At 40.1% G+C, this 22,256-nt stretch overlaps 1 protein-coding gene across 15 annotated transcripts in view; it reads left to right on the top strand.

Annotated features, from left to right (window-relative positions):
* BCL11A (BCL11 transcription factor A) overlaps nucleotides 1-20,673 on the top strand; it is a 198,475-nt gene extending 177,802 nt beyond the window's left edge. For 8 of the 15 annotated variants that reach the window (XM_077333176.1, XM_077333186.1, XM_077333166.1 and 5 more), the window contains one exon: nucleotides 789-7,276. In XM_077333176.1, coding sequence (XP_077189291.1) covers nucleotides 789-2,794 — 2,006 coding nt within the window. In that variant the 3' untranslated portion in view covers nucleotides 2,795-7,276. The other 7 variants (XR_013230174.1, XR_013230175.1, XM_077333202.1 and 4 more) reach the window with 7 other exon arrangements.
* The last annotated feature ends 1,583 nt before the right edge of the window (nucleotides 20,674-22,256 follow it).

Consider the following 22,256-nt stretch of genomic DNA (forward strand, 5'->3'; position numbering starts at 1 on the left):
CACAGTTTTCAATTTCTGGATTGCCAGCTTAAAAACAGTATCTATAAATCTGGGGGAGTTTTTAAATGCAATTAGTTTTTTTTTTTAATCATGTCTAATCAAGGCTACTTTCACATAATTGGCTTAGATCCTATAGGGTGAGATACACAGCTTGCACTTCCATATAAGTAGGAGCTAGTGCCATTGATTTCAACAGGATTTAGGCTGCAGTTGAATACCCAAATTTGGGAGCAAATTTCATTGAACTCGCTTGGAGTTACTTCTAAGTAAGCATGTATAAGATTGTGTTGTACAGTTGCTTATTTATTTGGAAATGTTATACTGAAATAATTGGGAATTATCTGAGCACACATGGATCATCTGTCAGTTTTCTTGAAAGTAATTTGAGGCGGAGAATTGATTAGAGGGCTATCCTGGAATTTTTTAAAGTGTTTTATGAGTTGTAGGCTAAATGGTTTTAGAATCATGGTGCCTTGGGTATGTTGTTCAAACTGGTTTCAGAGCAGTTTCATAAGCCAAAATAGAACCACTCTAAATGCAGTGGTCTGTTTGGCCTTAGACTGTAATCTGAAATGTACACTGGAGTTGGGGCCTTCATTGTATTCTGAATACATCTGTTTTTATGTTCCATTGGTTGTGTATTAAACTGTCATGAAAGTCCATCTTGTTTTTTGTAATCCTGTAGAAAACAATGACTTGCAAGAAATGAAACTAAGCCCCAATGATTGCTGAACATTAAGATTGATTTGAAGATTAAACATTGATGCAACTGTTACGTTGTTTTGCAGGTAAAGATGAACCCAGCAGCTACACGTGTACAACATGTAAACAGCCATTCAACAGCGCCTGGTTTCTCTTGCAACACGCACAGAACACTCATGGATTAAGAATCTACTTAGAAAGCGAACACGGAAGTCCTCTGACACCGCGGGTTGGTATCCCATCAGGACTAGGTGCAGAATGCCCTTCACAGCCACCACTCCATGGGATTCACATTGCAGACAATAATCCTTTTAACTTACTCAGAATACCTGGATCAGTAGCGAGAGAAGCTTCAGGTCTTGGAGAAGGGCGTTTTCCTCCCACACCGCCTTTGTTTAGTCCCCCTCCAAGGCATCACTTAGACCCACACCGCATAGAACGCTTGGGTGCTGAAGAAATGGCTCTTGCAACCCATCACCCCAGTGCCTTCGACAGGGTGCTGCGACTCAACCCCATGGCCATGGAGCCGCCAGCTATGGATTTCTCCAGACGGCTTAGAGAGTTAGCTGGGAACACCTCTAGTCCTCCATTGTCACCGAACCGGCCCAGTCCTATGCAAAGGTTACTGCAACCATTCCAGCCAGGCAGCAAGCCGCCATTTCTGGCAACACCACCTCTTCCTCCTCTTCAGTCTGCTCCTCCCCCTTCCCAGCCTCCTATCAAATCCAAGTCCTGTGAATTTTGTGGGAAAACTTTCAAGTTTCAAAGCAACTTAGTTGTCCATCGTAGGAGCCACACTGGAGAAAAACCTTATAAGTGCAACCTTTGTGACCATGCGTGCACTCAAGCAAGCAAGCTAAAGCGCCACATGAAAACCCATATGCACAAATCATCCCCCATGACAGTGAAGTCAGACGATGGTCTCTCCACAGCCAGTTCCCCAGAGCCAGGAACCAGCGACCTTGTAGGCAGTGCTAGCAGTGCCCTCAAATCTGTAGTGGCCAAGTTTAAGAGTGAGAATGACTCAAATATGATTCCAGAAAATGGGGATGAAGAAGAGGAAGAAGAGGAGGAGGAAGAAGAAGAGGAAGAGGAAGAAGAAGAGGAGGATTTGACTGAAAATGAAAGACCAGACTATGGCTTTGGTATTAATCTAGAAGCAGCTCGTCACCATGAAAACAACTCCCGATCTATGGAGGAGAATCGTTCTATGCCAGATGTCATGCAAGGGATCGTCCTGAGTTCCATGCAGCACTTCAGTGAGGCCTTTCATCAGGTCCTTGGAGAGAAACATAAACGAGGGCACTTGTCCGAATCTGAGGTGCACAGAGACACTTGTGATGAAGACTCAGTAGCTGGTGAATCTGATCGCATTGATGACGGCGCTATTAATGGTCGGGGATGTTCCCCTGGTGAATCTGCCTCTGGAGGTTTGTCAAAAAAGCTGCTCTTGGGGAGCCCCAGTTCCCTAAGTCCTTTCTCCAAACGCATCAAACTTGAGAAGGAGTTTGACCTTCCTGCTACAGCTATGCCTAACACTGAAAATGTTTACTCCCAGTGGCTAGCTGGGTACGCCGCCTCTAGGCAGCTAAAAGATCCATTCCTCAGCTTTGGAGACTCCCGACAATCGCCTTTTGCTTCCTCCTCAGAACACTCCTCAGAAAATGGAAGTTTACGCTTCTCGACGCCTCCCGGGGAGATGGATGGAGGGATATCAGGCCGCAGCGGTACAGGAAGTGGAGGGAGCACCCCGCATATTAGTGGCCCAGGCCCTGGAAGGCCTAGTTCAAAAGAGGGCAGACGCAGCGACACTTGTGAGTACTGTGGAAAAGTCTTCAAGAACTGTAGTAACCTCACTGTCCACAGGAGAAGCCACACTGGGGAAAGGCCTTATAAATGTGAGCTGTGTAACTACGCCTGCGCCCAGAGTAGCAAACTCACCAGGCACATGAAAACGCATGGTCAGGTGGGGAAGGACGTTTACAAATGTGAAATTTGTAAGATGCCTTTTAGTGTGTACAGTACCCTGGAAAAACACATGAAAAAATGGCACAGTGATCGAGTCTTGAATAATGACATAAAAACTGAATAGAGGTATATTAACATGTCCTTTTCTCTTCCCTTCCCCCAACCTTCTCCTGGCCCTTGTGTAGAGAGTTTTTTAGTCCCTTGTGAGTAAAATAATGGAAGCTAAGGATATTAAGAAAGTGCTTGTCACCAGCACTCTTGTTTTCGTTTTCCTTTTTTCTTTCTTTTTTTCTGTTTCCACCATTTGAATGCATGATCTGTATTGGGGCAATACTACGCAAACTTTGAGCCTTTCTCTTGTGCAATAATTTACATGTTGTGTATGTTTATTAATTTTTTTAATTGGACAGCATGTATGGTGTGTTATGGCTGTTTTCTAAAAATTGTCCCCTGATCTGTTGCTGAGCAAAAAAACCAAAACCCACCCAACTCACACAAATTTTTAAAAATCTCATAATAGCTCCATAGCTGTTTCCAGTAAGATTCCATAAAAGAAAAAAGAGAGAGAAATTATAAGAAAAGCTAAGCGTCATTTAAAAAAAAAATACCGAACCAACCAAGTTGCATACATTCTGTAACCCATATCATGTACAGTCGTACTTCGAAAGATATAGAAGAAAATGTACCTTGAATTAACTCTCTATGGACAGACCAATAACACTGGAAAGAAAAATGTCCACAGTGTTAACTAGATTTCTGTCTTTAAAATATTTAACGTATTATTTGAGGGGGGATGGGGAGGAAAAAAAGACCTTTAATTGAAAATTAAGGACATAAGTGGACAGGTAAATTTGTACTATCATTTGGTTTAAAACAGAAATCTGAGTGCCTTGAATCTATTTAAGCCATGTTGTTGGCATCTCTACTTGTTTTGAACTTGTAGCTCAACTTCCGCACTGGGCAATGTAAATGAGTCCTTAGGACCCAGCCGATAATTCTATAATGTATATCTCACAACAGTGGCTACCTAAAAACAAAAGGAGAAGGAGAAAATCAAGAAAGCCCAATAAGTCCTAGTTAATCATCATTTGATTCCCCCTCCTTCCAATTCTGATTTTAAAAAAGGTCACCTAACTCTAATTGATTTTATTCCAGGAGAACGTTGGGGGTAAAATCACCAACTGGAAACAGAATTTGTCACTCCTACCACCTCCTGCCTCCCCCAGCCCCTTTTGAATTTCTTTTTTAACAACAACAAAAAAGAATGTGAAAATGCAGAAGGCCTTGAACAATGATTAAACTAACTAGGAAGAAAATTCATCTTATAAAGATTTTAATAAGTATCTTTTAGTGATTCTGTCACAGGGGAAAAAAGAAAAAGAAAAGGAATCAGAACAATTAAGTCCAGACCCACTTGATTGTCAATTTGACAATCAGATTCGAAATACAACTTCGCATACCATATTTCTATGATCTCTAAAGAGAGAGAGAGAGAGAGACATATAAACAGACGGGCAATAATATTGTACTAAGTATAACACATAGCAAAAAAAAATAGCGATTTATTAGCACAAAGTGGTACTGTTTGCCATTTAAAACTAAGAACAGGTTATAAGCTAATATTGATATGATGATTAACTATGAACTATTAAGATTTGCCTTGAAGTGTGACATTCTGAAAAAAGAAGATAATTTTAAAAGAGTAGCAGTATATATGTCTGTGCTCCCTAAAAATGTACTTCATTTTGTTTTTGAGTTTTCTTTTTTCGTCATATGCTATGTGGTAGTTGTGTTGACATGGAAAAAGGATTCATTGTTGTTTTCTAACTAAGCTAGCATCTGCCCCTGTTGGATGTTCACACAGCACTTGACTCTGCCTGGCGTGTCTGAATCTTTCCCTTTAATCAGAGGTACACAGGTTGAGTATAAAAAATTTTTAAGACTGCTCAGATAGGACAATTTAAATGCACTGTACAATTTTCCCAGTTTACAGGTCTATACTTTTAAGGGAAAAATTGCAAAATTAACGAGAAAAAAAATTAAAATTGAGCATGATCTCACTTATGAGCATAGTAAAAGAAAAACTCTGCCAGCTTGCCGTTTACTTGACTAATGACTGGGACGCAACATTATTACGGCGCTGTGAATGGGAACAGTTCCTACAGTTATATTAGAAATAATGAATGGTTGCTCTCGTTCCTACAGTGCAAGGATGTTTTTTTTGTACAAAACTTTTTTAAATATAAATGTTATGAAATTTTTTTAAAAAAACACTTCATTATGTTTAGGGGAGGAAAAAAAAGACCCTGTATTTTAGGGTTCATTGTCTTGGTGGTGTACAAGACTTGTTCTTCATTGAAAACCAGTAGTGGAAATCCTATGCCTTGGATATACACACAGCTCTTCAGGTTGTAAAATAAATGCATTTGGGGAAAGGTTTAAGAATATATAGTACTTAAATATAGGAAAATGCACACTCATGTTGGTTCCTATGCTAAGAAGAAAAAACAAAACAAAAAAGAAGAAAAACACATTTATGGTCTCTCTTTTCTGTAATTTCTAGAATGGTATTTGAATTTAATGTTCACCTAGAGTAGGCACTATATAGTATTTATAATGAAGCTTGTATTTTTAACTGTTGCTTGTTTCTCTTACAAAAAAGGTATCTGTGTACCTTTTTTTTTTGGTAGTGGAAAAAACACACACAGAGACACACATACAAACAAAGCAGGCTGCCACAGTATATTTTTTTAATTTGGCAGGATAATATAGTGCAAATTATTTGTATGTTTCAAAAAAGAATTACAACAATAGTGTGACATTGTACAGATAAGAGGCCATATAATGGCTGTTTTTTGGGGGGGGGAGGGGCAAAAAGTCTGTTTGAATGTCGCACTAACCAAGCGTCACAGAGGGTTGTACATATCAAGGTTCTTTTGGGGTTCCTTTGTTTTCTGCTGCCATATTGTATGCAGTAATGCAAGGTGATGATGTTGGTTTGTTCTGTAGTGTGCTCTTTGATCCCCATTCTTCTTCTCTTACCCCCCTTTTACATTCCAGCATCTTAAACTTCATATGCAGTAAAAAGGAAAAAAAAATTAAAAAATAGAATGAAAGGAAAAAAATTTAAACGAGTTTTGCAGGATTTTTTTTTCCATTGCCAAAAAGAAAAAAAGTTAAAATGGTGCTTTATATATTTAGATCGGAAAGGATTTCATATGCAAAGCATATTAAAAAAGAGAGAGAGAGAGCCCCACTGAAGTCGATACCTTTTTTTGTATATGGCAATGCAAAATATTTTGTTATTATTGGGCCTTTTCTATTCCTGTAATGAAAGCTGTTTGTCGTAACTTGAAATTTTATCTTTTACTATGGAAGTCACTATTTATTATTGCTTACGTGCTCTGTTCAGAACAGAGCCGTTGGATTTGATCTTTTATTTTTCTTTGGGTTTTTTATTATTTTTTTATTATTTGGATGACCAAAGGTCATTGACAACCTGGCTCTTTACTGTAATTTTTTCCTAGTCTTTGTTAAATTCTATTGGGAAAACCACTGTCTGTGTTTTTTGGGGTTATTTTTTTTAATGGGCAGTTGTCTGCATTACCCTGTTCATTCACCCATTTTGTCCCTTAATTGAAAAAAAATAAAAATAAAAAAATTGCTTAAAGTACACACCGTAAGCTTTGCGTGTCCTCATTTGACACAGTCTGTAAATTTCCCTCAGCAAGAAAAGCAGCTTTTAATAGAAGACCACTGGGTTTTCTTCGTGGGGTTATTTTGATGTATGCATTAGTAGCCTAAAGACCCAGAAAATGCCCTATTTATACTTGCAATAAAATGCTTTGCCCCCCTGGAAAGGTGTCTTTGGTCTTACATTGATGGCAAAGATTTCATTTTTTTTTCTCCCTTTAAACCAAGGGAACATTTATTTTCCATCTAAACCCCCCCTTCCGTTTTTCTCCCACTGAGAATGCATTTAGCTGAAGTCTAAAGGTGAACCTCATTTGCTACAATATCCAAATCATTCATATTTTGTCTATGAAAGGGACTCTCCCCAGTTCTTCCACTCTCCCTTCTCCCCTGTTTTGCACCATTGTGTACCATCACAGACAAACTCAAAAACAAGACAATATATGCAACTCCCGCCCTGTACGGCAATACCCCCATCAACCCCCCCACCTGCTTTAAAATAAACAAAATCCCAGCTTGATAGGTGAATTGGAAAAATCTGATTTCTGCTATGATGCAGCAAAAGCAGGAGCTACTCACAGGCATGCATGCATGAGAATGGTGGCTCATCTTGGTGCATGCAACTGTTGCATCCAAGATCAGCCCCAGTTGGGGAAGCCTCTTTACCACATTGGTCTAGTTGGAAAGAAACCAGGGGCAGGAGCTGCTCTTCTTTTTTATATATATTCTGTACAATGGATAGGTTTTATCAAAATGTTGTGTATACATTGTCTTTAAATATCTGGACTCTGGTTCTTATTACATATATATATATATATTTTTCCTCCTGAGAGGTCTGTATATGTTGTCAAGTTTTATGAATACTGCATGTTGCAGCATCTATTTGCTTTATTAAAAACACATACCTCTGTGATATCGTCTCTTGCTCTTCCTAGTGCAATAGAACTGAGTATCGCTTCCTTGGGGATGGGTGGGGTTCCAGTGATAACACAGCTGTTGTTTCAGTAGCATGTTTTGTTGCCTTGTATTGAACAATCTTTGACTGATTGTTTTGAACAATGCCTTCTCAAGGTATGCCCGTTTGAACTAAGGAATGAGCTTCATCCCCCCCCCCCCCATTCCTTGTGCCATGAAGTCTGAGGCTTGGCCCAGATCAATTTTAACATGGCAGTGGACTGAGGTGAAAATGACCCCAGTCTAAACTGCAGATCAGTTGTATACTGGGTAAGCACCAGAGCACAAGCAACTTGTAGGATCTACACTGTAGCTCGGTTTGATCATCAGCTTGGATTGGCATAACATCCCAAACTGGGTCAGCATCGGGTTTATCCATTTGACATTGCCCAAAATTAATGAGGTATTTTGCATCCTTCTGTTTCTTGACATTTCACAGGACACAGTGGAGTTTCCTCTAAGGAAAGGAGAACTTAGTTAACCAGCCTATAAGAACACTGATTTACAATAAATGACAGTTATATGATGAGGGCATAGAATATAGTGTTGTGTTCTCTGTGTGTACTGGAAATCTGCTAATTTATGACACATGATGACTAGGATCAGAAGTTCCATAAAACCTTGATATGCTTATAGAACTAATGTTGCGCAGGCACTTGATGGTAAATCTGTATCTGTACATTTTGATTGTTAATATGGAGCTACTTTTGCAATGGAAGGGAAACCTCTGTTTGTACAGAGCTCTAAATGCATGCCTATAATAAGAACGCTTAGTGCACAGAGTTTCACAGATGTTATGCCAGTAATCCATATGCTTCCCCATAAGGCAGGTCACCATTATTGTCTTCATAATGTATAAGGGAGAACCTTGAGGCACTAGAAGCTTTCACAGTAAGTTTTTGACTAGTGAATTTGAATTTGCTTGTAACCAGCCACTGGACTGCACCAGCTTCAGGAACCAAATTCATACTTCAGCTCTTGGACTGGCATCTATTACGTGGAGATGGTAATCCTTGCTAATGTGTGTTATAAGATGCTAGTAGCATCAAATCATGCTCTGCTGATAGATGTGGTAGTTTAGGTTTCTTCTTAGTGTTATCTTAATTTTATTTTTTAAGTCTATATTCTGTTTCTCACCAAGGCTCTTAGGGTGTCTTTCAACAAAATAAATAATAAAATAGAATTGATGTTAAAACCCCTCCCAAAACCCAAAAGAAGACCACTTAACACCACTGCACTATAATTGCAAATTAAGCCCCACAAATCATACAAAACATAGTGACAAGAATTAACCGAAGGAGAGTGAGAAAAGTGGGGAGGTGGAATCGGAGGTGAAATTAACCAACTTATTGTAGAGTACAAGTTTATAAATAAACGAAGCCAGTGGAGCAACCAGTAAACAAGCCCCAGGTGAGCAAAAACATCTTTAGTTGGTGCCATGAAAAAAACACAGGCAAATAACGGGGAGAGCATTCCATAGTAGGGGCACCACAACTGAAAATGTCTAGTAGCATCCTTTCAGGCTTCTAATCCAGAATGGAAGGCAAAGTAGGTCCTGTGATAAAGACCTTAATTGATAAATATGAAAAAGTAGTTAGTCTTCCCCTTATGTAGCTCTCTGGGCCAAGTGCTGTTGAATGTTTAGTGTCATAGACCAAGAAGGCTGCAAACCTCACTGCCCTATCCATACAAAAGTGTCACATACCAAGCCAGAACATTGGACCAATGTTGCCTGCTCCAGCTGAGAATGACTCTCCAGCATAGTAAGGTCTCTCCCATCCTACAATCTAACATTTTAAGCTGGTGTTAGTGGGGGATAAACAGGGAACCTTCTGCATGCAAAGTTTCTCCCAACCAGCACTCTTTACGTAATCCAAAAGCAAAAAAGTAATATATTACAATACATACCTTAGCTCTTTGCTTCATTTAATTATTCAATAGACTCTCCTTTTGTTTCTACATAGCTTTTAAAGTCAAATTTGTTTTAATTTGTGTATATTTAAGGGCAAACACAGTTTTTGTACAAAAAAGAGCCTCCAAATTACTATCCTGTGCAGGTTTATCGAAATCAGTGTGTTTTGGCTGGGGTAACATGGCATAGGATTGCACTGCACATTATAAGAAATCAACCCTCAAAATACAGTATTAAAAATTGATGTTTTTGAAAGACAGCAAAAGTACAAAGAAGGTTCTGTGGCCATAGAACATTTTGTAAAGTTCCATTTAGATGTTTTAATGTCAAGATTTTTAACTCTGCAAAATATATTTAGAGGGCTATTGGCTTTAGTTTTAAGATGGAGGTAGGATATTACATAAGAGCCTCTTGTGGCGCAGAGTGGTAAGGCAGCAGACATGCAGTCTGAAAGCTCTGCCCATGAGGCTGGGAGTTCAATCCCAGCAGCCGGCTCAAGGTTGACTCAGCCTTCCATCCTTCTGAGGTTGGTAAAATGAGTACACAGCTTGCTGGGGGGTAAACGGTAATGACTGGGGAAGGCACTGGCAAACCACCCCGTATTGAGTCTGCCATGAAAACGCTAGAGGGTGTCACCCCAAGGGTCAGACATGACCCAGTGCTTGCACAGGGGATACCTTTACCTTTAGGATATTACATAATTTTAAAGTAAATATAGATGTTATATACATACGTTCTGTAATAAACAATTTTGTTACAGTCTTAAAATATCTGGATAACATACATGCATAAGTGGTCCTTTGAAATGGGTCACTCACCCTGTATTTTGTTCCAAGAATCCTTCGGTGGAGAGGGCGGGTTACAAATTCAAAATATATATATATTTTAAAAGAATTACAGCTTCATTCCCAGAAAGATGTATGGATGTATGAAAGCTGTCTTATGTAGTCAGATCATTGACACAATATTGTCTTCTCTGTTTGGCAATGACTCTCTGTTGGCTTTGGCAAAGGTCTTTTCACACCATCCTACCTGATATTCTTTTTTAAAAGATATCAGAAACAAATCGTACATTTACCAGTATGCTGTCGGTAACCACCACCATATGGATGTGAATCATGTGAGGGTTATCTTTGAGAAAGGACAACAGCTGACCCATTCCTGTCCGTTTTTCTTATACATCAGAGGAAACCACAGGAGCCACCTCTTAGAAGCAAGATGTTCCATCAGACATATCTATACAAGAAATGTATATCAGTTTCGTATTAGTTTCTTGCTTCCCCAAAGGATCCTTGGACTTTTCACTTCAAGAAGATGCTGAGAATTGGTTATCAGAGATCCCTCTAACCCAACTATGGTTCCCTGGAGTAAGATTTGACTGTGAAACCAGTTTAAGTCAATACTATAGATACATCTTCTGCCTCTGCTTCAACCACCTTCTTTCCTCCATCTTCATACCAAGCCCTTACTGCACCTCTATGATCATATTCTTGGGCTTCTCTTTTGGGTTCTTTTCAGACTTCCAATGTAATATTATTTTTTCTCCGCAGAAAAGTGATACATGAAGAATGTTACATCAATAGCTCCAGATGCACGTGGAAAGATCTTTGAGCCGAAGTAGGCAATGTTCCTGGCTCTTCCTTGTGAAACTTGTTTTCCATTACTGTGTAAACTTGTTTATCCCCCCCCCCCCCCCAGAAAAGAAATGTTGGATCAGATATCTGGTATCTGATATAGGGAGCTTTGTCTCTTGAAAGCTCATACCTCAAAAATCTTGTTGGTCTCTAAGGTCTTATGAATTTGAACCTAGGAGATCAGAATTAGGTCTCTCTGGGAGTGCTCACTTAGCCTGCCACATTTGCTGCCTCCTATGCTTCATGGTGACGAAGATTTCTGTTGATTTCTAGTCTGTTGCTTCTTAGTGCTCTGTTGTCCTCCTATAGTTTGCTTCCATGTAAATTCCTATCTCTAATTCCATCATCTTTATTCTCCTTTCCAGTCTCCAGTTTGGTTTGATCTTTATATTCCAATTTCTTGCTGATCGCTTATGGAGGAAGATTTGAGGACCACCCATGAGGTGACCTGTTCTAAAGTGTCTGATACAAGAAGTAACAGAGGATGCATGGCTCAACTCCAGGTTGGAGAACATAATCTCCTGGTCTAAATTCAGGCATGGCTGGATCCTCTCATCCTCTTTATGCTGTATTTTTCTTTGTTTCACCCTCCAATCTTACCTGTGAGCCAATGTAATCTGGTACCTAAAGAGTCAAGCTAGATAGAGCTTGTTGGGCAGGTCCACAATATCCAAGTTGGCCATGATTTCTATGGACATCCTTGGGTAGGTGGTTCTGAGATCATAGCCTCTAGAATGTTAGTTGCCAACAGAGATATGAGGACAAAAGACAGTGGGATTTGGATGTTATTGCCCAGTAGCAGTAGCTGCCTGTGCAGTCCAGCTTCCTCCAGAGAGAGCTAATAGCAATAGTGTGTAATGCCTGGAAAGGATCTCAGGAAAGTTGCACTGGCCATAAATATGGACTTTCCTATGCAATATTCTTTCAGCTATGATAGACCCCACCATTTGACTGTAGAAGAGATCTAATTGGTATCACCTATTTGTATTACTTGAAATCACAGTAAGGTAATAGAGATTTTAAGGAATTTGGTGGATATGGGATTGAGACTGTACTGTTGGTATAGAATAGGGATCACCACTTTAACAAGTTTTCCTTGGTCTTGCTAGCAAATGCCACTGAGGGACACTACCAGTGTCCAGTTTACATGCGTTCTGTGACAGTGAAAGTCACTCCATAAATATCTTTAAATAAATGTGAGGTGAATTTGCTATGGAGAAGCTAATCCTAACAGGAAGTCTACACTGTCTGTATGTGGTACATACATTCTCTCCTTGCTCCTTCACACTGTGGCTTCTCCCCATTTCTGTTTCACTGAACCCGACCAAGTTTTTATGAGATTCTCAGCTGATGGATTTAATCTTTCTGTAGTTCTTGATGCTCTTTCCTCCTTGAGTGTCTGTGATACTGTCCTCCTCTGTTCAGAGGTTTCTGTCTCAAGGTCTACTTTGTCTTGTCTCTTCTGACTGGCAGTGCATTTCCAGGGTCTCAAGCAGAGGCCTTCAACATCACCTACTGCCTAATCCTTTTTAACTGGAGATGCCAGAAGTTGAACATGGGATCTTGTGCATGCAAAGCAAATGCTCAACATACTATGACCCTACATTCTGACAACAATTATAAGGTAATTCACAAATCTACCCTTCTACCTTCTGCAAAGTTACAGATCTCTCTGCTTAATTTGGATTGCCACGCTCTGAAACCAAGTACAATCAAAATAAATCTCCTTAAAACTGTCTCTTCTTTGAGGGATACAGTCATAGAATCTTCTTCAACCTCTTCTCTATCTGCTCCCCTCCCAGATAAACAAGTAATTCTGACATTTCTTCCATGTTAAACCTTCCATGCTTTCCTTTTTCCTGTCCGCCTTTGACTGAGCTACCGTCACCTTTCACTGAGTTTGTCACTCCATCCATATCTGAAAGGCAGCATGGGTATAGACAACATTTTAATCTCAGGTTAAGCCCAGTTCTTTTGGGGTTCCATGTACAGTATTTCTTTACACGCTGATGTCTCCATGGCTCTTACAGAATTCAAGACTACAGTGGTCTTTTGAAGACTCCGAAGTTTTGCTTTATTCCCAGCTTCCTGCATTGATCCATTATAGTCCACGTGACACACCATGCAATTCATAAAGCCACTATGACTGCTAATGCCACACCATCTGTTGAAAAACGCAAGAATACCCTAACACTGCTCCTTGGAAATGCTCAGGTAACCAATAGCCCTGCCTGGGCAATCTACTGGATAGAGTTTTAACATGATGGTCCTGGATTAATATTCCAGTTACTTCTCTTTTTTAAAATGTTAACTTGATTCATCTTAAGAAGTTCTGTTGAATCAAAGTAGTAATCACAAACTTTAGAGATTTCTGATGGTAATCTGTTTGAATGTTCTTCAGTATAACTCTATTCAGCTGTGCAGTTACAGAAGAGTTAATGTACATGTTTAAAAATTCAGGGTTTTAAGTGAAACAATGTTTGAATGAATACTTTGGAATACTTTAGAAACAGGGTAAATTCACACATTTAACTGTCCCATGATAGTTTAGAGGAATATGCACATATTCCCAATCATCATGCATCTAAGGCAATGCACAAGATGGGTTTTCTATGCAGAAGCTCAGAGGTGCAAAGGCCCAACTGGCATGATTCCCCTCTAATTGGAAGAGTCAAATGGCAATCTAGGCAAAGTAACACACTGGTACCCGGCAGAATATATCAATATTGTGCTTGTGGTTTCTGATGCTGATTGTCTAAGGCATTATTAGGAGACATTATCAAGGTGTACACCATTCTATTGCTCAAGTTTTACATAAGCACAATAGGAGATATGGGCAAGTTCATACTCCTAATTGCTTATTGGGCTATGAAACTTACAGCTATTGTTTAAGTTTTTATTACATTGTACATGTACAGAATGTGAAATGTAAATGCGTCAAGTATCTGTCCTTATGTGTATAGATAATCAGTGTCTGAATGGAAAAAATCTTTTAATATTTCTGGAAGCCATGTTATAGTCTCAAAATAATTGAACAACATCTTTTGTATTTCAAATCAGGAAAAAGCACTGATCAGTGGACATTCCAGAGTTTCTAGAAATGTAGGTTAGCTCACCCAGATTTTCTCTCTCTCTCTCTCTTGCTCTTAGAGCTTAATTACAATTATTAACATTTTCCGTAATAGAGACTCAGTGCAGAGCACTATTTGCTATGACATCTCTATGCAGTAGCCATTACATGTCCCATTGTACAGAGTGAAGACTGAGAGTAAGCCAGCGAGTCTATATATGAATAGTTATTAGATTAAAGGTCTTCCCTCTTTTTAGTGGTAGACAACTGGCCATTTGAAGACTCCAGCCAGCCAGCCAGCCATTTGATATAATACATTTTATTTCACCATTCCTACAAGGCACTTAGATTATATACATGGTTCTCTCTACCTTCTGAGAAATAAGTTAGATTGAAAGACAGTGACTGGTATGAGTTACCTAGCAGCTGAGTGGAGATTTCAACCCTGATTTTCCTAGTCCTAATTTAACTGATCCAGGGATCTCCTATCCAGCATCCAATCACAGCTACAAACATTTAGGTTGACCACTTTCTGTTACAGGAGTTGAGACATGGGCAAAGGCCTTTCTGCTACCCTTACCCAATAATCTGGCACAGCAAAGAGCTCATGAATGCCTCCTGCTTAGAGAAAGCTGATGTCAGAGTATACTTTCCTGGGGAAATGGAATACATTTGAAAATGATTCTAAGTAAATCTGTTTAGGTTTGCACTGTCAGTCTCATTTCCTGTGTTGGGAATGATTGGCAGCAGAGGCAGGTAAAAGAAACTTTGATAGAAGAACTTTCATAAGTCCACTAATAGGGATGATGGAGTTGAAGATGCTTTTGCTTATCACATGGAAGTGGACATGTGGGTGGAGGCACTGTTGCTGCCCTTTCAACCTTGGTTCAGATGAACATAATTGAGTTTTGGAAGTTCAGGAAAATAGAAACCAGGAAACGTTAAGTGTTATTCTCATTGTATGTGACTCTACTTCGTTTTCTCATGTCATTCATACTCATCAACAAGATTGTGAGCCCTTTAGAAGGAAGCAGGGACATTGCTGTAAGATACGTTGAATCTATGAGGTAAAAAAGATTATAAAATAATGAATTTAGAGCCGATTTGATAGCTGCCAACTATGGTTCTGTCTGTTGGCTCACCTTCAAGAATCAATGCATAAATTTCTTCAATCCATGCTCTTCACATCACCCATTTGTGTATCCAACGTAAAATAAGAGGGGAAATTGCTGTAATGTGGCAAACTATAAATGTTACTTTGGTGATCACAAAGTTGAAAGATGGAGGGAAAGGTCACCCATGGCAAAATGGACTGATAAACTCCTGCTTACAGAGCTAAAGCAGTAGCAAGGATTGATGGGAAAGAAACATCCAGGAAGTTTTAGTTCTTTGGAAGTTTAAGAATGTTCCTGACAAAGAACTGTTAGTGTACTTTGGTTTCAAAATATACCTTGTATTTAAGTTAGACCTTATACAGTAGAATATTTGAGAGAGGAAACTCAACAGTAGAAACTTTGAGAGAGAAAAGGGTAGTTTACAAAAATCGAGCAGTATGCAAGTAGAATAGTAAAATAACTTTGAGAGGACGATGCATTGTAGCCTGAACAAAAACAGTAATACAAAATGTGACATTTTTTCTGGCAGTGTGATAAATTAATGGTGTTGTAAAGGCATGAACCACTGAGGCCAATTCACTGTTCGTTATAGTCCTGAAATGGATTTTGATGGCGGCCATAATGTATTCTTAAGCTGAAGGAATGTTCTGTTTGAGCCTGACCTACACTCCCAAGACACTTTTTGGTGAGGAAAAAAGATATCTAAATAAATAAGAGTTATGGGAAGAGTGTGAGGGTAGGACCAGTAATAAAAATACTGGTTTCAACATTTTCATTAGCAATATTCCTCAGAAGGTCAAGCCATTCCAACAAAATCTTGGTGCCATTAGCCTTTCACTGCTTTGAGCAGACTGTTTTAAGGAAAATCCTGAAACATCTTCAAAAATCAATGATAACAGAACTGTTTATACCTTTCACAGAGCAGTCTTGAGTTGTACCACTTCAGATTGCAGGTGGGGGCTCAAAAAATCGTACACATAGACAAACTAGATGAAAGGATTCTAGCCTATCGTGCATCCTAGTTTTCGGTGAGAAAGGAGCATGTATGAAACTCCCACTTGTTACAAGTATAATGCCTATGTGAGAACTCAGTTCATATTACAAATGGACTAGAGCGATTTCATGAATTCAGGTTATTTCTGTATTATGAACCAACAATAATGACACTGTAATTAAGGAATGCCGATACTGAGTTTTATAGGGGTGTAGTATGTACCTCTGCAGTCAGACTCTCTGGTCTTCGGTATGGATCATCCATTCTTCTAGCTCTGCCCTCAGAAAACATCATCCTTCAGCTACATTGAATAACCAAGCCCTGTTCAACTATCTACTAATAGCTCTTCTTGAGTGTGTTCATCTTTGCGAATAGGACTGTTGCATCGCTTTGAAACAGACAAGCTTCTTCAGCATACTCCCTCAAAAAAAAACAAAAACAAAAAGGGAATGGATGGACCAAGTCCTACATCCACTGCTGCTGTCAGTCCTGAAGAACCTTGAAAGACATAAAGGATTCACCCAAATTTCATGTTACAAGAACTCTACGGGACGGGGCAGCCGCCCTTCTTCTACGCAAATAGCTTTTAAAGACTTGATGATGATTTTATTTTCATAATTATGCTATATGTTGAACTGGATTCAAATGCCCAGATCCAGCAAGGGAATTCCATACATGCACAGCTAATGCACAGGTGCATCCGCATCACACTAACCATGCCTACTAATTGAACTGGCTGGATGTCTTTGGAGGTGCATTTTCCGACCCAGGGCCACTACTTGATGTGCGTAACTAGTTGTTTATGTATCTAGAGACGAATTAGGGCAACAACATATCTCTGCCTAGATAAAATGGGAATTTGTTTTCTTGGATCATGCACATGCGCACACATATACACACGTTCAAGTAGATATCTCATCACTCAAGTGTGTTGCATAATTGTAAACAGGAATAATTTGCCTTTCGGTCCATATTACACCTATTTTTTTTCCTCTGTCCCCATCCTTTTTTGTAGGTTGGCGTAGCGCCCAGGGGACTCCTGATGTGTGGCAATTTCCGGATGGAAGCTCAAGGCCGCTTAAATTCTGAGAGAATGTGAAGTGCAATGGGGATGTGCGCCACGTATGTGACATCCAAGTGGGGCTTGCTGTTGGGTTAGTTTGTGATGCTGTCTGGCAGAACAGCTTCAGGAGTCGCCATGCAAAAGGCAGGATCCTTCAGGACCCACCCAACCACGCACATACACACTGCCTGCCTGCCTGATGGACTCTTTTATTTATATATTTTTTAATATGGTACAAAACCCACATTGTTAAAATTAAATCTCCATCAAGGGCTTTCCATGATTGATATGTTTTTTTTAAAAAAATATTATTTGACAATCTTGTAGGAAATTTCCAAATTGGTACTGGGAAAGCCACCTTCAAACATGCTCATAGACTGGCCAAGCAAGTAGAAAAGTGACCAGCCCACAAAAAATACTACAGAATTTGTGACCATAACAAAAGCTTGAAAGAAAAAAGCAACCAAGTTGCGTACAATATACTTATTAGAATAGAGAGGACTGGACTTGGTGGACTAATGGTCTGACTCAGTGGTATAAAGCAATTCCTTAGACTCTTCTCAACACGAAACAGTAGGAGAGGTGTGGGATGAATAACCTTCTCACACTTCTTCAAGGTGAATTCTGTGTATTCCAGTGATACTGCTGGGATGAATCCATGCAGTAGACTCCCAAACACCCTTTTTCTCTAAAGGAAAATTGGAGGAAGAGGGTAAAATCTAGACATCTATCATGGCTGCAGCTATATGGAAGCAGTCACATACAAGCTGATTGCGTGTTTCAATATGCATTGACTTTCAGAATGTTCCATATTCACTGCACAATCATTCCTAGTCTTGGAAGTCATTAAAAGGAACAAGTGATAAATCAGGAGCAACTATGTCAACTCCTTCTAACTCAAAAACATCATTTATTTTTCGTCCCTGGCTATGTCACTGACAATAGGACTGAGATGTTGTTCATTTTTGCCCAGTTAATTTGGGTTGTTTTTAATTAACCACCAATTACTTGACTATGATTAGACACGGTCAAGTGTTGCATCATGATGCCAAGCTGCCATTGGGTTCATGGTGACTTTTTATTGTATCAGTTTAATCTGATAGCAGTGGTTAGAGCAGAGAACCCTAGTGTGGTGTCTGTGGGTGCCATTGCACCCAGCAAGTATTTTTAGGTAATTGGTGGGGCCATTTGGGTCTTTTGCCCAGCAAGGGTTCTAATTGGCCCCTAGAGATTTGATTGATTGTGTAGGTTTCTTAAAACCTTGCTTTGGTAGCAGCTGCAACATAGCACAAAGGTCTTCCCTGTGTAACTGCAAATAAGATGTGGCAGCCATTTTGTGGCTGGCTCTGCCTCTTACAGCAGCCATTTTGTGGCTGTACCTACCATATTTTTCGCATGAGGAATTTGCCCCTGCCCAGCCTCTCATTGTTCACGGGTTTTAATACTGCTTCCTCATGACGGCAGTAGCAACCCGTGGATGCGCAGGATGGCATACGTTATTGTCCTTTTTGCCACACAATGAGGGAAAGTGGTAGAATCTTCCCCTTTCTTGTCTCAGTGTACAACGAGGCAAAAACTGGGGCAAGCCTGTCTGAAAGGAGAAATTTGCGACAATCTTGGTAGTGGTTTGCCTGCCCTCCCCTCTCCATTTCCGGATAGAAAATAATAATTTTTTAAAATGGCACAGTCCGCATTGCAATGGGAAGACAAAACAACGTGCCCGTGTCTGAGTGGAAACTGTCATGTTTTCTTCAAAGTGCACAGTAATATTTGGGCAGCGGCCAGCAAACCTATCCAAAACACATTCTTGTTTTTCTTTTCTGGTGGGAAGTCATGAATGGAGTAAGGGGGGCGTGTCATGAAGCAGACCTCTTCCCATGACCATGGCATCTGTGCTTTGTATTGTTATTTTTATGTTTTGAATCTTGAAATAAATCAAGAAAAATGTTTTATTGTTATTGCAGGTCCCCATAGCAATGCGGAAGTTTCAGGGTTGTTGTTTTTTCTTTAAAAAAACTAAATTTTGGAACTTGGGGGGGGATGACATTTGAGTCCCCAAAACCACTGCTGAGTGGGAAGTGGTGGCTTACGTTGATTGACAACACAAGAGCGGGGGGAAACCTGCAGGTTGTCCACGCTTCTGGTTTCTACGCCACCTCTTCAGGAAGAATAAAGCTGCGATGGCCAAACGAGCAGTTTACAATTGAGCTTTTACAAGTGGAAGGCAGTGCATGTTGTCCGCCTCCTTGTGGAAATGGTCGTGGTGTTTCAGAATTGCAAAGGTGACAATAGGCTCAAAAAAGTTGGAGACCCCTGTGTTAGAGTGAGGATGCTTTGATTCCCAGCACTGCAAAAGACAGATACACACTCTCCTCAACTGTTCTCTTCAGAGAGCTTCATGCCTCTCCTTTTTCCGTCCCAATCAAGCTACATGGCCTAGTTTTGCCTTCAGGTTGTATGCTGTAACTGCATGCATCTCAGAATAAGAGCCGGAAACAGGAAGTGTGTTCAGGAGCAGAGAATGCAAGTGCTTGGAGATGGCAATGCCACCACAACATTTGCCATGAAAATGAGGGCCCTCCATGTTGTAGAACATGGGGCTTTCTGTAAAATTTCCTGAGAGACTGGGCAGCCTGTGAAAACGGTAGTTGTAATTAGCACAATTTTCTCTATGCTTTGTTACTCTATGTCTTTAATACATGACTATTATTTGGCAACTATGAGAGATCTGCAAAGATACGCACAAAAGGGTTGTATGGGGGTGCCTCACCACTTTTCATACCCCAGGATGCTTGCACTGAGACAGCCTATGTCACTAAATTTGGGGGGAGGCATCCAAGTGCCAGTCCTATCTAGCATAGCTTAATATGCCCTCTCTCCACCCAACCCACAAAGAGGTCTCTGTGGCTGTTACTTGAAGTTCATTGAGGGCTATGTGTGCATTGGTAGCTTGCATACCTTTCTTCAGAGTCACTGGGCAAATCAACCACAGTGCTGATGGCATGTATTCAGTGGTGAATCTTTTGGATTATTTTTAGAAAAGAGGAAGCTACCTTAAACTGGAGTCAGAGCATTGGTCCATGTAGCCCTGTACTGTCTATTCTATATGGTAATGGGCCTCCAAGGTCTTGGGCCAGCCGTGCTACGTGAGATCATTTCAGTGGACATAAGAAGGATTGATTTGGGACCTGATGCAACATGCAAAGCAGGTACTCCGTCATTGACTTATGGGCTACGTAGCAAATTGCCATAAAAAACAACCCTTCCAGATCAAAATACAGGTATTCAATACCAGACATTTGCAGCTATGGACAGCATCCTTTCCAGAACTACTGAAGTTATATTCATGATTCTGTGTTAAAACAAACACGTTGGTATTTATTCCTGTCGAAGTTCATGTGGAAATCCCAACTGCTTCATTTATCATGTGTACACAACTGAGTGATGCTGATTGTGATGTACTGCATTTTTGTTGCTTAAATATGTACCTTTTGCGGGGGAAAGGGGGGCGGGCCATGACATGCTTTACTTTATGTTTGGAATAATAAGAAATGACTACAAAACAAAATATATTTGTGTTGAACTGTGATTTCACAAAAGGGATCACCAGGGAATTACAATGAACCTAGGAGGACGGGTGTATTGAGAAGATCATAAGAGCTGCCCTGCCCAAACAGACCAGTGATCCATCAAGTTCAGTACCCAAGTTCAAACTGTGATCAACTAGTACTGTGAGGGCTGCAAACAGAACATAGAGGAAAAGGCCTTCTGATTTTCTGCCTCTGGATGTGGAGGTTCCTTCTAAGAATGCTAAGACATGTATTGCCCTTTGTTGTTTGTCCAGTGAAGCCAAATCCATTTAGTCCATGTTTATGAAGCAGCACAACAATCACTTTGCCCATGGCTGTTCAGCAAGACACAATCTCTATTCTCCGAATCAGATGGAGCTATGGGCATATTAAGAATCTGAAGTGTATACAGTGAGTGAAAGTGGCAGGGATCAGTTCCCATGATATTCAGGTTGCTGAGTAGATGAGAAGTTGGTGGGTAGTCAGCAAAGTGACTGGTCAACTCGATACTTTACACTGGTTTGGCCCATGCAGCTGTGGGAAGTGTTGCCAAAAACGGCCTCCAAAGCAATTTGCCTGGAGATGACTCCTGTTCTGACAAGCTTCCCCCTCTTCCATTGCCTGTTCAATTTGCCACTGGAAAAAATCTTTCTCGCCCTTATGAATTACAGATGGAGGGCCAAATTTTAGCATGAGGGAAATGGCATGTTTTTTTGCCCCCATGGATCCTTCATACGTTACAGTGCCATAGAAACAGAAAACCCATGAGGAATAGTATGGGAATGTGAAGGAAGTGAAACAAGGAAAGAAAAGGAGCAAAAGAGAAAACAATAGATCTATGGAGGGAAAAGTAATATAGATGAAAAGGTCTTCGTAGTCTATGCAGGCACATATATAGGTTGTGCATCTTTGCAGAACGCCATCACCTTCCCCAGCTATATATTCCACACAAATGGCTCTTCTTGAGGAAAAAGGGACTGTGTGTGTATTCCCTAAGGAACAGGCTAGTGTAGCTCCACTCCATTTTTTCTGACTCCCCAGCATTTCAAGGAGCTAATTTCTCCATCATTTAGTCTGATGAAGAAACCTATTCACATGCTATGGAATCCCTGTGCATTGAAGAGGGATTCTGGGGCATTCCTGAGATACATTCTCAGATCCTTCAAAGTAGCAATGAACACCCAGTCAGAAAACTAATTCCCAGTGTGGCTAACAACACCTCTAAACAAAATCACTACAACACATACAATTCCAACTTAAAAGAACAGCAGACATGACATAAAAATAAAACAGCAATGAAAACATTTTCTAAAATAAGTGCTTAAAGAGCAAATCTCAAACCACAAAAATAGGATTCAAATTCTAGCACAACATGGAAAAAAACAACCACACAACACTTAACTTGAAAGCCTGGGAGAACAGATTTTGCCTCAACAAGCTTAGAATATCCTCTATAATATCTCAGCATTTCCCTGTGGGGCAGCTGTGTTGGCCTGAAGCAACAGAACAAAATTTGTGTCCGGTTTCACTTTTAAGACCAACAAAGTCGTATTCAAGGTATAAGGTTTTGTGTGCACGCACA

Source organism: Paroedura picta, chromosome 1 (assembly GCF_049243985.1).
Source record: "Paroedura picta isolate Pp20150507F chromosome 1, Ppicta_v3.0, whole genome shotgun sequence".
Classification (NCBI taxonomy): Eukaryota; Metazoa; Chordata; class Lepidosauria; order Squamata; family Gekkonidae; genus Paroedura; species Paroedura picta.